At 37.2% G+C, this 17440-nt stretch overlaps 1 protein-coding gene across 2 annotated transcripts; it reads right to left on the bottom strand.

The window, feature by feature from the left end:
* Positions 1-148: 148 nt before the first annotated feature.
* Positions 149-17056, bottom strand: TMA16 (translation machinery associated 16 homolog). Of its 2 annotated transcripts, XM_015860936.2 has the most exons (8): positions 16956-17047; positions 16258-16370; positions 11546-11583; positions 10724-10808; positions 10125-10273; positions 4928-4970; positions 3048-3221; positions 149-342 (listed from the first exon to the last, which is right to left on the bottom strand). In XM_015860936.2, exons 1-7 carry the CDS (start codon positions 16956-16958, stop codon positions 3080-3082), a joined length of 573 nt encoding a protein of 190 aa, XP_015716422.1. In that variant the 5' UTR covers positions 16959-17047; the 3' UTR covers positions 149-342; positions 3048-3079. The 2 variants fall into 2 exon arrangements, with proteins under 2 accessions (XP_015716422.1, XP_015716421.1); XM_015860935.2 differs by lacking the exon at positions 149-342 and having other exon boundaries at positions 2981-3221; positions 16956-17056.
* Positions 17057-17440: the final 384 nt, after the last annotated feature.

Genomic DNA, 17440 nt, shown 5'->3' with positions numbered 1-17440 from the left:
ATTAGATCTTATGCAATGTATTATTTGAGGATGTAAGGTTAGAATGAAGCATGGCTCCTTTTATCTACCATGTCTATGTCTGGGAGGTAATCAGCATGTTCTACGAAGTTTGATGGTAGCTCACAAACAACACGTGAAAAGAAAATAATGAGATTTTCAATGGTTTTATTAAAAATAAACAAACAAAAAACTTAATAGGTCTCAGAAGCAGGAGTGCTGCTTCCAGGAGACCCAAAGAAGGCAGCAGTCAAAAGAGCAAATCAGCTGAAGTTCTGGCAAAGGCTTTTGCGATTCTTCCTCAAGTGCTGCTTTGCCTCCTGGTCTGCCAGCACATTTCTAGAGCTGGAGGGTTGGGGAAAAGAATACTTCATTAAAAATCTATGGAAAAGAACTTCTGACCATTTCATGACCCAGAAAGAGGTACTGTTGCTTAGTAAATTTTTAAATCAGCATGTTGCTGTCTTAGTTGACTACATGTGAATCTACTTGCACGAATAAGAGCTGCTATTAATAGAATGCTGCTGCATTCTATTAATTCCTCTTACCATAGAATTACCCAGGTTGGAAAAGACCTTGAAGATCATCAAGTCCAACCGCAGCCTAACCATAGTACCCATCTTTCTAGTAAATGACTGTTTCTAAAGTAATAACAGCACTATTGTCTAGTAAATTTGTTCTATTTTTCATTTGTTAACAGGTAACTTGCAAACTCAGCTATTTCTTTTAAGAGAACAGGTTTGTATTTGCCATTTGAGTAATTAAGCTTTATGGAATTCAATTGCTGGACTACTGCAGAAAGTCTCCCGTAGTCAGCTGACTTTGAGAGTTTCATACTAGCTGCGCTTAAGGCCATAGGTTAAATTGCAGAACAGCTCATTAGCAATGGAAAACGGAAAGGTGATGTATGGATCATATCATGCTGGTAATGATACATCACTTAAGATCAAACCAGCCCATCTGGTGTACTTAAGAAGTACGATTGCTTGCCCTTTACTAGAAAACTGAGCTGGGAAGATTCCTGAAGCGGAGAACGTCTTTTCTCCTGAGAAAATTAAAGAAATCCTTTTTAATTACTCTTTTACACCTGGTTGGCTTTTTTTTTCCCCCCTCAAGCTGGAGTCCAACATTTTTGGATTCGAGATTCTGACTTCATATATCTGGCAGTGTCAGTACAGTGAAAAAACTGTGTATGATGTAATTCTCAAATATATTTCTTGCACTATCTATCTAGGAATGGTGTAGAAAATGATTTGTATGTATTGCCTTTGTTGCCTTCTCGGCTTGTCGTATCCCATTGCACATACTGACATCCCACAAAGGATCAGCATGTGCTTTGGTAGAGGGAAAAAAAGTGAAAATACTGTAACAAGCAAGGCTAACTGCTTAACTACAGGCTTGTTTTTCCACACCAGAAATGTTTGCAGTCTCATCCCTTTAGAAATTTCATTGCAGAGCAGACTGAAAAGCCATGGTGAACACATCCATTAATTCAGTCCAATGTGTTTCTAACACTGAAGAGCTGTCAATTAATTCACCGCAAGAAGCTATCCCTGAGAAGGGTATTCTTTTCTCTTTCATTTCATGAATCAACAGCCAATGGCTATTTGCTTAGTGTATGTGAACCAAAATCCAATTACTACTGGAACCAAAGCCAGCTAGTTCTTTCCAGCCAAGACCATCAATATGATTGGCTCTAGAATCAGAACACAACAGCTCTGCTGCTACTGAAAAAATGTGAATGTAATTCATCTAGGTCCTCCGAGAAATCTTGGCTCCCCAAGGCTGTCAGGAATAAAAGAGTACCTAAGGAAGTATGCTGCAAATTGCAGTGTAACTAATTTAAAAGTACATTTCCTTTGAAAAAAACAAAAAAAAACCAGCAAAAAAAAAAAGTTCTTACATACAAATTGGCTTCTATGTTAAAGCACTACTTTTTGTATGAATTTGTTTATGTTTCATTTGAGCCCTGACATTTAAAGAAATTGAAGTTTTAACAATTACAGCATTGCAGGTCACACTAAAGAAACAGAGAAGTGGTGAAGCTGTATCTGACCCAATTAAGAAAGAAGTCTTCCATCAAAATAACCCAACTGTAATAAGCATTAAAACCAAGGAGTTTCACATTAGAATGTATAAACCTTACAGGTAAACAGCATTTCAAGGTATCTCCTACAGCAAATTCATAAGAACAAAGAACTTACAGGAATATTTCTCAATTCAGCTGAATTGAGAAAAGCAACTGCTTTCTTTTTTAAGAAACAGAATAAGAATGCAGAACTCCTGAGAGTATTCATCCTGTTTTCAACTGAAGAGAAGAAACTGTACCCTATTAAGACTCTTAATAGGTGACTTTAAAAGCACGGGCATGAGAGTATTATGAAACTGATAGGAAAGATTCGATTACCTCATCTGTGTAACATGAGGCAAGCCTCTCTCTTGTTCCCCTTCTCCAGGCTTTTCAGCACAAACATTCCAAGTGCAGAAATTTAGTATATAAACAAAAAGGTTTTCTGTTTTTGTTTTACCCTTCTCTGGTTTCTCACAGCTACATTAAAATATTGCACCACCTAAAGGCACCACAGCCACTTCCACAAAAGATGCATAAAAGCTGTCTCCAGCTGAGCCCACTGCTCAACAGGGTACCTGTTTAATGATGTACTAAATGATGAATATATTCTTGCAACTACCAGGAAAAGGCAAGGATCTCTCACTGCAAAGTACTTCCAACAGGTTTCTGCATCCTGATTGCTCAATGAGCAGAGAAGATGCATTGAAATGGTTAGGATGCCAAGACATAAACAATTTGTTTGCTATCGTAGAGTACTGCATCCTGAAGAGCAGGTATAGAATGAGGCATAAGGACACAAAATATTGAATCTGATCTATATTCAAAAATTGTAACCCAATAATACGCTAGCTGAACGTTCACTCTCTAGCATAGGTGCACAGCAAGCTTATAAAAAATGCAATTAGCAAAGCCTTTGCAAATATAATTAGAAACACTAGCTTTATTCTTCATTCTGAGACAACTGAAATAAGTTTCATACAATTCCCTTCAGTTGTTCCAGCTCTTGAATCTTCATGATGCCACGTCTTCTGTTTTATTCAGTTCTTTTTCAGCTTCTGTATCTGATGTCTCAGACTGAATGCAAACAGCATCCCTATATGACAGCTTTCTCATTTTGATGTTTGGCAGCTTCTTCAGATCACCATCCCACTCCCTTAAAAGAAAAACAAAAACAGTCATGAAAAAAAGCAGCAATAGAAATAGCAGGAAAGAGAAGCAGAATTAGTTAACCTTTTTCAGAAGTGAGGCTGCTCTCAAGTGAGGAGCCTCTCAAGTGAGGCTGCTTTTCTACATTATATTATCACTCCAACTGCAGTATGAACATGTTTACCTCATCTTGTACACTACAGCAGCTGTGACTTCTTTGTGAAGAAAAAAGTACTTTCAGATTTGACATTCTGGACAAAGAATCAGAAATCACAGCCTATTTCTCTCCTCAGTTACTTTAACATATTAAACCCATGGTCTTTTAACTAATAGAAGAGCAGCTTGAAGAAGTTTACTTCATCTGGATGCTTAATTTGCAAATCTAATATCACAGGTACTTGAAGTGCTTTATTATGAATTATGATTGTTAATATTTTGTATGACTTTAGGCAATCTGATCTAACTCATCCCTGCCCATGGCAGTGGGGCTGGAACTGGATGATGTTTAAGGTCCCTTCCAACCCAAACCATTCTACAATTCTGTGACTGACTTCATGGAGACACAAAATGTTAGTACACATTAATTCACACTGGAAGTATATTACTTCAGAAGACTGCAAAGAAGATGAAGGGGTCATTTAAATATCACAAGACAAATCCTGTGTTCAATTAACAGAATACTTGCTTTTTCTGAAGGGCAAAGAGAGTATTTGCCAATTATAATACAGACAGTCTTGGTTTTGTTCTACCAAGGTAAGAAAACAACATTTACATTAGATATCCCAGTAAGGTAAGTCAGCTATGTATGAATAAACAGAACAGCCAGAGGTCTTATCTTTAAGATCTCTGGCATTATTCTTATATTCTCTAACTGTGACTTCCAGCTACACACAATTTCCAAGACATGACCATGTGTAATTTCTTCCAACATAAGCATTGGTAAGTCTTTTTTTTATTATTATTATTTTTATCTTCCATTAAAGTACCTCATTTGCTAGAGCTGCCAGCAGGAGTGTTCATTCAATCCATTAACAAGGTATGTTGGCTTGCTGGCCCAGAGATACTGGCAGCAAGTTCTACAGATTCCAAAGCATTGCCTGGTACGGCATCAATGCTCTTATGATTTTCAACTAGTATATGTGAACAAACACTGCTGCAGATTGTGGTGCACCTGCATCTCATTGAAACCAAGGCTAAGAATTTTTTGCTGCTTTGGTTACTTAACAGTACATTTAATAAATAACTTAGTGTGTTATGTAACTACATTTACCATCCAAAATCACACTTCAGGTAAGAAAACAGTATTAACAGTATTACACTGTATTTTCATTTATCAGTAAATCTAGGTCTTGATCTTTAAAAACTAACAATGAGTGTTAATCCTTTTAGTGTAGATCAGCAAACAGCTCAGGTGGACAAAAAACATTCTCTGAGAATAGCCAAGAAGAGATACTTAAGTTACAGAAACAAAACACTAACTGTTGAAACTTTCTAACCCCTCCAATGTCTTACTGATTAGCTGTCACTAATACTTAGCCTATAACAGCTAAGAATTGCAAAATTAGAAACATCACACCTTGTCTAGTTTTGCAAATGACAGACTCTTTAGCAGTCTCCATATATTATTTCTTAAGAAAAAAGACATACAATATGTCAAATTCAAACACAGTGTGTTGCACAAACAGTTTAGTATTGGGATTACAAAAAACTTACCTGAAAAATTTAAGGTGTTTGCTGTTCACAATGTCTGGGATTTCTAAAGGAAGTGAAATTGAATTCTATTAGATGTGCTATATTATTCAAGTGAGTCTCATTTCAAAGAAAGAAAAGTGAACTAAGGGCTGGACGTAGTCTTTCACAGGATGAGAATAAGGAGTCATACTAGAAAGCTCCTAGAGAAATACATAAATAGGAAGACCTCTCATTGGCAGTAAAATTATACTAATGAACTACTCCAGAATTCAAATGCAGCAATCACTGAGAATTCAATTCTAAGATATTATTATACGAAGAGCTTGATCTTCTCTTAAGTCACATATCTGAGAAATAGTGCAAAAGTAAGCATTTAAAGTTTGCATTTAAAAAAAGGCCAACAAATAAACCAGAAAGATAATTAAGTTATTATTTGTTCTAAAAGAGTTGCCAGAATCCTCAACCAAAATCAAGCTGTGAGTAGTTTTTAACATTCATTCACATAATAAAAAGATAATTCTGCTCAGCAGAACTATGAAAACAGTAAGAAAGCTTAATTCCAAAAGCATCCTAAATACACAAGTACCACTGCTAATTAGGCAGTACTAAGGTTTCTGTATGTATTTTGAAACATCTATAGAAAAATAATTTCAAAGCACTTAAGTCACTGCTGTAAGCAAGACAGATCAGTAATGGAGTTAGGAAAGTACCATCAGTCTGAGGGAGCAAACCTAACAAGCGCTTCAATGTGCTTCTCAACATTTACCATGTAGAAAACTATTTGTATGCGTATATAAACACTCAGAATACAGTAACTTCTCAGGTGCTTGAACAGAACATGTTATTGGGTTTTTGAATATAGTACTACTTCCTTCCACCTGCAATGAGACAGTCTGAAAGCAAAGAACAGCTGCTGTTAGACGTGCTCCAAAAACCACTCCTGCTATTGGGAAGCTTCTTGTTGCTGAAATGACTGTCAAATGCTTCACTACATGCAATGTAATATTTATAAAGAATGTTGACACCCATCTCTTCTCATGAACCAGTGTTCCTCTAAGTAAAATAGAAATGTACACTGATTGTTCTTTAGGCAGAACATTTTCATAAAGTTGAAGTATCTTTCCCAAACCAACTTTGAGAGAAATATGCTGACTGCAAATCTTTATTACCTTTGGTAGTAAAAAAGAAAGATGGCAAAAAGCACAGTTCCTTATGGCACAGATTTTTACTTTTATTTCTCTTTTTTTGCTCCCTGGGAATCTATAATGTTCCTACCAGATGTGTTACTTGTAACTCATGCAGAATTTTACCTAGAAGGCCTACACTGCTTTGCTTTGATTCAGTGCCATTTTCTTCTCGGCCAAGCCCAAAATATTGTATACGACCCATGCTTAATATCATCATCGCTAACTTATAGACATTTAGAAGTCTTGAATCTTTTTTTTTAAAATGTAAAATAAATCGTATAGTTAAAATAGACTGTTCATGGGCAGTATTTTATACTGTAGGTTTCACAGCCTGCAAGAAGAAAGGCTGCTTGCTACCTCTGAAATGTTTAATCCACTTTACTATTTTAGCTCTTAAAAATATAATGTTTTAGGTACATCTTACATTGTCCTTCAGCAAGTCCTGAACATACAGTTATGCCTTTGTTCATCTATCAGTGCTCTTGGGTCTTACAAAAATAAATCGGATGATGCTATCAGTGCAGGACTATGGATGGTTTTGCTACAGAATGTAGAATGATGATACCTACCACTTATCTTTGTGGCCAGACAGTCTTTGCAATTCAGAATAATATCTTTTCCCTTTACATTGGGTTACAAAGTTAGCTGATGACTAATAATGTATGCAACAAATCTTGATACCAATGACTTTGACTTTTGCAGAATGCTTCTTGGTAAACAGGAATAGTGATAGAAATCACAGCTGAGTACAGCAAAGCAAAGAAACATATACCCAATTCCTTTGGTTCATTTCTGAACTTAATTTGCTTTAAAAACGTTAAATCACCAGAGTTAACTGAGATAAAAATGGGAGAAAAAAAATGGCAGATAGAGAAACAGAGCATAAAAGCTAGTGGAAAAGAAATGAAGGAAGTATTTCAGGGAACAGATACCGTCTGGCATTTCTATCATGAAGTATTCAGCAACTTATTTGCAGCAATGAAAAGGCAGTAAAAAATGTAAGTATTTTTTTCCACTTTTCTGACACTCTCAGCTACTTTGTTTTACTGATTTTTTTCTGAGGAAGAACAAACTGTGCTAGCTCTCAAGTTTTATCATGAGGATGGGAGTCCTAAACACCATTTTGTGACAAGGCACTGAGCTTAATTTCTAACAGAACTTTGGAGAAATACTGGTAAGTCATCTCCTTTGTAACTGATTGGATGAAGAAACACCAGAACAGATTACTTCTAGTTCCTATGAGCACTGGGAGTCAACTGCTCTCAGCTGTTGGTCTGAACAATTCTGCCTCTGTGGACATGCTTGAACTGGAGACTTTCTAAAACATAACCAGAGAAAAAGCAGGTAGAGGATGCAATCCCAGTGTCAGAGTGTTGTCTCACAGCACTACTTTCTACCAAGTGGAATCATGGTGTGTGACAGTCTCCTGAAATATTTCATTTCCTTCCAGAAGTACATTCTCATAAAAAAATCATTTTTCACAGCACTATTCTCTCTCCAAAAATGAAGAACTGCACAAGAGACTTACCTAAATCTCAGAACTGAAACGTCACTGCCCTTGACAGAGAATATAAGCAGTATATGTATAATATTCTTTAGAACTATCATACAGAGAAACCATGAAGTCAAAAAATGATCTTGCAGTCTGAGATTAAAAAGGTAAAAAGACACCAGAAACTGTAGATGCTCTTTAAATGATGAACCATTCAGTTACAGAACCATGTTGGCATGCCTTCCCCTCAACTTCCTCCTTTGGCTTGGCCTCTCAGACGGAAGACTGTAAGGAAGAGGACTGAGGTAATAGTAGATTACAGGTGATTTTCCCCTTAAAAAGGAATACTTCTTCAAGTTACAGCTACTGTGGAGACCCCTTATACCTCAGCGTCAAGACATCTTTCTGATACAGACCCATAGTGATTAATAGTTTGTTTTAAACTGTTAGCTTTGCTAAGGTTATATTAGACTGACTGTGCACATATGATCCCTTATACATAAAACACTGAGTTTGGGATTGATTCTAGCTGCACCTAGGCTTGTTTCTCTCATTGAAGGAGTTTAGAAAGTAATGGAGTCTGCTGCAAACTCCACTGCACTGAACCTCATTCTCTATACAATAAAAAATCAAGTGTATCTAATCTTCTCAAATCTTCTCAAGAAGCTGGCTTATTTATAATTAAGTTTTGTTAAATTACTGCATTAGATTTATATATTAGTATATCCCTGCTTCTCTTTGATTGAAATGTGTAGTATAATTTCTGCCCATGATAATGATTGTTACAGAGAACAGCTATCAGTGTTGCAGGTACACTAGTAGATACATGCTAGTGATACAACTTCCATTTAAATTAAAATCAATTTCCTTATATCCTGAAGTTTCAAGAATAGACTAAGAAAAGTGGCACATTAAGCCTTAAAGGCTGTTCTTCCCCAGGACTACTATGCTATTGTAAGAGCACGCCAGTTAAATAGAAACAGATAATCAAAAATGTACAATCTTCAGATGAAATAATTCTGATGCTTTCCAACAGAAAGTGTACTAACGCTGAGTTCCAAGCACAGGCCACATAATGCTTTAGGATTCCCTTTCAGTAGCTTTCCTACAAATACATATGACCAGATTTGACACAAATGGTGATACATAAGGAGGAAAACAGCAGTAAAACTGATTTAGATGCATCTAAGGAATAAAGGAGTGATAAGGAACTGCTAACAGAGACTGAACCAAATGTTCCTTGTGTAGATACCCTTTTTTTTCCCCCAACACTAAGACTTACTGTGCTTTTGGATATCTATCAATCACTTTTGTAAACAGCCAGCAAGAAGTAATTATTTCTCCATTTACATGTATCTGATATGTACATCAATTTCTACGATCATTTCTTCAATATAAACAATTCATATCGTGTTGCTTGTTCATAGCAAAAGTGCATCTACAAGAACTGAATTCAGGAATGGGTGTAAAACCTCAACAAATACTGTTACAAAAGCTCCTCGCGTTACAGCTTTCAGTGACAATAATTACGTAGAAGCATAAAAGCCGCTTTCAGCTGATTCCCATTTATCCCCAATCTGTAATTACAGTATTTAGCAGCACTATTTTCTGTGAATGAATACTGCCCTAGACAGAGAGCAAAACCTGCAGCAGCTGTTCTAACAAATAATGAATAATTTGAGAGCATATTTAATATATGAAGTTGCACTGTGGTCTCTGAATGCTTTACTTACTAATACTATAATAACCTCCAATTTTGCTTACAATATTTCTGGATTCTTCTTCATTTTTATGTTGTGCTTGTGCATTTGATGTCTTTCTATCTAGTCTTACTTGTTTTGTCAGCTTTCCACAAGGCAACAAAGGAAAAATGGTATATCTGAGTTATTTGATAACATTCATAGCATCTATTTTCCTATGGCTTTTTCTGTCTTCTAAGTAAACAGTATGGTTTTCCATTTGGCATTAAGTCATACAGATATTCCTGAATTCCTATATAATGCTTCTAATATTTTGAGAATGTTCATTTACTTTATTGGTAAAATAAAATAAAGTGGAAAGGGAAATATGACACACAATCCAAACCCTGCTGTCCTTTGTATCTAAGCAATTTTGATTAGCCACTTACTTTCACTAGCTGGACTGACTGACTTTGCATAATACTTTAGCATTAATGCAAAGTTCATCACTTGCCTCTAACGGGAAACTGGCTGCCCGTGGCCTGGACAGGTATACCCTTCTTTGGCTAGAGGGCTGTGCCCAGCAACAGATTGTAGTAAGAGGAGTTAAGTCCAGCTGGTGAACTGTTGCAAGTGGTAGCAGTGGTAATGGGAGGACAGTTGGACTAGATGATCTTGTAGGTCCTTTCCAACCTTGTGATTCTATGATTCTCTGTAAGGTACGCCATAAATACCTAGCAGTTAGTTAACTCCTTTGAGGAGTGAAAAACTTCCAATACTTAAAAATGTTACTTTGATTTTGGCCTTGTTAGTTGGAAGAGAAGCACGACCACAGTATTATTTCTAATGCTTTTACATACCTATCCCATAGCCTTCATAGAGCTGTCTTTCACGTTCCATGGTCTGCCTGATGATGGCTTCCCTTGATCCATGCTGTCTTCCCTGTCTACCTCTAATACTGTTTCGTAATTCAATCTGCTCCAACTCAGCACTGAATCGTTCCATATATCTGAAAGAAATACAATTCATTTATGCTAAATGCAACCATGAAATTTTTTCAGACCAATTACTCTGACAATCTAAGAAGATATTTTGCCAATCTTATTTTCAAAATGAGTCAGATATGGTTCGAATCTAATAGAAATAAGTTTAATCTACTAGGTAGGGGTTCCATTTAGAACAACATCTGGATCATCTGCTGCTTTCAGAAAGGTGTTGTGTTTTTCTTTTATTTAATTTGCTTTTGTGTTCAAACAGTTTCAATGAAACTTTCACATCTGCTCTGCAAAACCCCTAAGTTTTAATTGCTGAATCTTCAATTTTAACAAGATTAACTACTTGGTATAATTAACAGGCTTATATACCAAGGAACCCCTGAGTCGCTATAGAGACCTTATTTAAGAACATTATTTTTAAAGGCAAATAAAGCTCTTCAGCTCTCTTTTAAACCCAGACTTACTCTTCAATTAGTTCACAAGCTTCCTTCTTTGTGTAGTCAGTTTTATTGGGGTCAAGGTGACTCTGGAACCATTGCAGTTTTTCTCCTACAAGAATGAAGTTAATGTTAATTATATCATTATGGTAGCACCAGGAAAGATTAAAGTTCTTCAGTTTCTGAAATAAACCTGAATGGCATCATAAAGATCTGGCTGGGTATGAAGGCATTGATAATAGAAACATTATCTTCCTTATGGAAAAGAGTTTTGATGCTTTAATGTAAAACACTGGAAATGCGAGTCTAAAATATCATTGGCTTAATTACTTAAGATTGCAAGTAAGGAAAACAAAGAAAAAGAAATCACAGTAGAACAAAGTCTGAACAAGAGTTCCAGTTACCACAATTTTTAAACAGACTGAATTAAAAAGAAGTATTACATATTGTGTCTTGAAGTCTTCTATTTACTTCAGAGCACAGAATGTCTGTTTATCAGTATCTATAGCCTTCTTTACCAAACATTTATGAAAACCATGGAGACAATTGCAATAAATATATATATTCAAAAGCAGATGGTTGGTTTACATTGACCCGTTATAAACAAGCTTAATCTTTATGTAATCTTTCTGTAAAGCCCAATCTTTGGTCAAAAACTGAATTTCAGCTCCTCTATGTACTACTTCAGAGAATGTGTTGGGTACTTCAGCAAATCTACAACGTCTATCCTACAATTATAGAGTCAGATTATAGAGAAAGACACTCCAATTGGAACAGCTATAAAGGGAGTAACAAAATTATATCATAGAAAGTTGTGTAATGTATTTGGTAATAAACGTTTCTGCTCACCAATAATACTCAAACGTAAAGCTTTCTCAGTCTTCAACCTAACGGAAGAAAACAAACATGTTAGCCAGGAAAGAGTACAGTGCAAATAGTTATCTTCATTTTCCTTCTTAAAAAAAAAAAAATATTACTTAGATGAAAGTCAAGGTAAAATTACAAACAGAAATATCTGCCAAATGTAGAACAACAAAGCATCATACTACTATTTAATAAACTTCTAAATAATTAAAGCTAGTGCTTAGTGAACAGTAAAACACTTAAGTGAGAAGTTAATGTGTTAAGAAAATGAAACTAAGAGTTCATTTCTTAAAATACAAACTATAAAGAAAATTAATCTGAAAGTATTTTTCACTCCACCTCAGTATGCGGTAGGATAATGAAGCCTTCTGTATTGTGTAGGATGTGTTTACACAATTCAGCTTGGGATCAGTTCCTGTCCTACTAAGAAGTTCTCAGAGACAACAAGTTTTCTAACAGGCCTTTTGCATTTAGTCCTGGAGCTCTCAAACTCATTTTGCAGCAAGGAATGTTGTCGAATTTCACTTTACTTCCAGAAAGGAATGGAATTGACAGCTGGGATAAGTATAAAATTTGCTGCTGGAAAAAAGTATATTTGCATGTTCACCATATATATTCAAGGACTTGATATATTATTAAGACTTTTTCTGTTATTTAATAAGAAAATCGCTCATGAATAAAATAAGGATATATTTTGAAAGGCCAACTATCAAAGTTCAAGACAGTTCAAAGCTACGTGCTTCTGTATTAAATTCTTCGTACTCTGTGGAATCTAATGAGCATTTCACTGAAGTAACTTAGTGGACAAAAATATTTCATCTGTTAAAAAAAACATATTCAGATCAAAAGAGAAAGTCCTGCTTCCTAGAAACCAGAATACTTAGCTCACTTGGCCATTAACCTACACTACTAAAATAAAGATTCGCTTTTTCAACTAGTATTTTATTCTCTGAAAAGTTCCTGAAAGCCACATACAAACCAATGCGCCTCCAAGTTGCTAAGATTTTCACTAACACATTAATGGGAAGCTGCTTTTTCTTCTCAACTGTTACAGATGCCACAGCATCTAGGATAAGATTTTTTAAAGTAAAAAACATACAGGAGACAAATAAGCAGGATGAGTGTTATCATACCTGCAAAAAGCTGTCTGGCTAATGAAATTTAATGTTTAACCAGAAATGACATCAGGGTTAAAGGACAGATCTGAATGAGACTTTGTAAAAACAAAGGAAAAAGGATTAAGATTAGAAGTGAGCTGTAAAATTCTGCTGTAGGAGATTTCTTCAAGATAATTATGGTTGATATCCCATGGAGGGCTTACAGCACACAGCATGGAGTTTTGACAGGTCACAGTGTGCATGGAAAGGATTTGTATTTCCATGCAGTAGAGCTGCACACCAGCAGTCTCAGCTGTGAATATGGCATGGCAGCAAAGCGAGCCAAGCACATCTGCAATGAGTTGCCATGGAGAAAACTACAATGCCATCAAGAAAAGCTCTCTCATTCAAATCATAAATAACACCATCTATTTATGGTTTACAACACTAAAAGCCACCATTTGGACCTGCAGTGCTCAATGGATCACTTTTTTGTCTAGGCAATTATGTACATAATCAGGCTTATTTTCTGGCAGAAAAGCCTTCTTTATTAAGGAGTACACAACTTATCTCAGTATGAGAAATACGAGAGGATATGATCAGTTACTGCCTCACTGTACTTTTCCTAAGAGCATTACCTCAACACCTGCTAGAAAAAAACAGGGAAGCGAATCAAATAAGGCAAGGCAAAGACAGTTCCTCTCATCTCCTTCCACACAATGAGTAACATCTTTTACTCAAGGGGAAGAGAAGATAAGGGCAGGATTTCAATCTTGCAGCAAGCTCTTAACTCTGAATGAAAGAAAAAAAGTAAATGATACGTTTAGACACTGATTATGGAAAAGGATGATGAAAGGTTTTCTTGAGGTTTAGTAGATATTGTGTGAAGAGCAACACAGGGAAGAAAAAAGTGTGATTCAAGTGGACAAGTTGGCTGAAGACTGCAGTCAATTTTCTCAAACCAATTGGTCTGTCACACCTTATTACGATAAGGGCTGGTCTTTTGTAGGACAGATAAAGTTTCTGGACAAGCTTATTATTTCCTTCATACTTCACTGCGCATGCTCGCATTGAAGACTATTTGGATGACAGAGGCGATCAAAGACTTCTGTAACTTAGAGAATTTCTCCTTCCATCTTCCCCAGTGTCACACTGTAAAACTGAAATTGCATGTGCAGGTAACAATGGGTAATTCATTTGTTTGGACACAGAATTTATAGACAGAACACTCTGCTATAACAATAAGCTTTGGATGGCCCATGTTGACACACTACTTCTGGCAGAATAGTTTCTGTATGAGAAACAAAGGGTTATATTGATTACCATCAGATTAAAGAACTTGCACCTGAAACAGTAAGAAAGCTTGGAAAAGGCAGCAATCAAGACACAGAGCCTAAGACAGCAATCTACATCCTCTAATCTTGAACTGTTCAGCATGTCTGCTTATTAAAAAATAAAAATAAAAAGCTTTTAGCATTCAAAACAAAGAGAGCTTAAGGGAGAAGAAAGCCCTCTACTCTTTCTAATCTTAAACTGAGACATTCTCTGAAGACACTAGGCTTCCCTGATATTTAACAGAATTAAGGAGGAAGCAGCTGCTTTTTCACTGACTTGGTTGAAACACCCTTAATTAGCCGGCTGGGCAGCCAGTACTTAACGGTTTTCCATAAAATGGTGCCTTTTCCTCAGGTTAACCCATTACACATATCAAAAGGGGTCTGTCTGTTTCACTTGGAAGAATACTGCTATGACCAGCTCCTTTTACTGCACTTCAAAAGAGCAGAAAGGCTAATTTTGCTGTTAAGTCTCTTAAAAAGGAAATAAATCCTTTTATAAATAATTTTATTTCCTTTATGTGAAATTCCTTGTTAAAAAGCAATTACGTTTACAAAATGAACTTTTTCATGATGAAAAGTAACTAAATGGTAAAACAAATGGGAGAATGCCAATTCCAGTAGGAGGTAGATTGTTTATTATTATTATTTTCTGCTTCTTTCTGTTCTAAACAGAAACAAACAAAGCACTTAAACAAGAATTTCTTAGTACTGGTGTCTACATCAGAATAATTCTACCCACACAAACAAATCAGAAGAAGATCTGATTAAGTGTGCCACATCACAATGAATAATCACAACATCCTTTACACACTGAGTGTTTTGTGTACATTTTTGCTTTCAGCGAAGAAGCAGATGTAAGCAATGAAAATCAAATATGATTTGGTTACCTTTCATGATTAAGCTCTCTAAGTGGCAGTTAAGAGCCAAGAAGAGTTTATCTAAGGGACGAGGTAGTCAATTTAGCACTTAAGAAAACATTTATGATCACTAATAGCACTCAGTTGAAACCAGCAGTCAGACAGCACAGACAATATAAAGCAGCAGGGAAGACTTCTTGCATGCTAAAAAACTGCAGGAATTTCTACATGTGCTGCTTGTAAACTCTTGTAGCAGCTCTGCTGAGGCAATGTGACATAGTTGTGCTTGTAAAGGGCCCCTTCCCAGGTACAAAAAGGTACATATTTGTGCTGTGTAAGGCTGTACATCCATCCCCAACCATAAAAGTTGCACAGACTCTGAGGAACATTTTAACTGTACCAGGAGCTCCCAGTGCAACATCTTCAGACATTTAAGTATTTTTGTTTAGTGTTCGTGGTCCTTCCAAATTATACCTTGACAGAAAATGCCTGAAGTTCACTTGAAGAGCTTTGTACACAATCGTAGCGAATCAGTGTTCAAGGAGCTGGTCTATGCATGAGAGAGACCAAGCTGAGACAGACTGGAAATTGAATGCAAGTCCTGTATAGCTATCTCTTCCTTCTGCAGAAGGGGAAATGAAAGCTAAAAGAAAACTGAACTTGCCATGAAACAGCAAAACATCATCCAAAAGGTGTCAAATATTAGGTTCACTTAGAAAGCTCCTGCTGGCTGGGGCAGATACCAGTGAGGTTGTTTTCAATGAATTCAGCACAAGAAGGTAGGCCCACGTAAAACTTGGAGTAAAGTCAAGCCAGGTGACTAAGCTTCATTTGATGTCACTAGCACAATGCCATTGAGACTACAGTAAGCAAAATACTCACTTGCAATGCAAAAACCTTGCTTAAAATGCAAAAATGCAGTAGTTGAACTACATACTTCAAGATTTTGTGTATATAGTTGTATGGGAAATTGGTAATCACAGCCTGAACCTCCGATTAATCAGCTGAGGCAAGTGTCAGGTCAACTGTGGGAGCACAGGTGAGAGTAATTTAGCTGTGCTCCCAGAAGGGGTAGAGCCTGACTCCACCTCCTCTAGACCTCATTTATGGGCTGACCACCACTGTGGCAGCATCTCTTGGAGACTGCTCCCTGGTGGAGATTGCCTCAGCATTTCCCAGAGAAGGTGTCCATATTGGTGAGTTTTTCCCTATAAATAACCTTTTGAATATCTGTTATCATCTTTGTATTATTCTGTCTTACAGTAATTATGTCATTTCACACAGCCTAGCACTGTTATACAGATCTTTAAAATAAAAGCTTTATTGTACCAGTCTCTTTTCACCAACATTCCCAGCTAAAACACACACTGTCCTTCAGCATGTATGTAAGTTTACCCAGTACTTACTTCTCTTTCTTATCCTTTTTGTGTGCTTCCCTAGCGAGTTGTGCAGCTTTCCTACTGTAAGGATGGACAGCTTTTTTCTCTTGCTTCCCTCCTTTGGTTTTTTGCAATTTTGGCTGAAAATAAATGAAATAAAACTTTAAAGAGAAGATAGGAACACGTGCCAAGTGAAGACCTAAAAGCTCATGCATGTACATCATCTATGTCCAGATGTGGGGTCCTCAGTAAGGAAAGAGGCAGATCTGCTGGAGCACATCCAGATGAGGGCCACAGAAATGATCCCAGAGATGGAACACTTCCTTGAAGACAGGCTGAGAGCTGGGGCTGTGCAGCCTGGAGAAGGCTGGAGAGGTAACCTGAGAGTGGCCTGTCGGTATCCAAAGGGGAGGGCTATGTGAAAGAACGGGACAAGCAGGGCACAGGACAAGGGGAAAGAGTTTCAAACTAAGCGAGGGAGGATTAAGACTGGATATAAAGAAGAAGCTATTTACACTAAAGGCGATACGAGCACGACACGAGCCCTCTGCCTGCTACCGGAAAGTCTTACACGATCGCGAATTAGCCGGGCCGAGCCGCTGCGGGCCTTTCCCCCCTCCTCCCCCCGGTCCCGTGCTTAGCAGCCGGCGGTACCGCCTTCCCGCATCGAGCTGCTCCCGGCAGGAAGGACCGCTCGCACCCACACACCCCGCACCATCACGCACCATTGCGAACGCGTTCTCTCTACGGCCACCGTCCGCACGGTGCTACTGCCAAAGAGATCCGGGCGGGCGGCAGTGCAGCGAGCACGCGGTTCCGGGGCGGGTCAGTATGTGGCCAGGTATATCTGTATAGCCTGCATGTGTCTTAAAGCACGAACCGCTTCTGACTCTGCTTAAGCTTCTGTCCAGCCTGAAGAATAAATCCTTATAACCATTAAAATGTATTGTTACGTTGTGCACTTGCAACGCAAATTAAGATAATAAAGAGGAGCTTAAGATATTCTAACTTTTTTATGTCTTCCATAGTGAATTGAGTTTGCTGCCCATTAAACTTTTCTGGTTATCTTCTGATCCAGATCTCTTCTGGATATTTCTGGATGTTTTCACTGTACACACAGTAGGAATGGAAACATAATAAAAGAAATCTTGGGCAATTAAGAAAATAGTTACTGAATTAACCCAAAGATTTCGTTTTTCTGTGGGAGAGA

The sequence above is a fragment of the Coturnix japonica genome, chromosome 4 (genome assembly GCF_001577835.2).
Source record: "Coturnix japonica isolate 7356 chromosome 4, Coturnix japonica 2.1, whole genome shotgun sequence".
Classification (NCBI taxonomy): Eukaryota; Metazoa; Chordata; class Aves; order Galliformes; family Phasianidae; genus Coturnix; species Coturnix japonica.
Note: the sequence above shows the minus strand (reverse complement) of the source record. Positions and strands in the feature narration are given on the sequence as shown.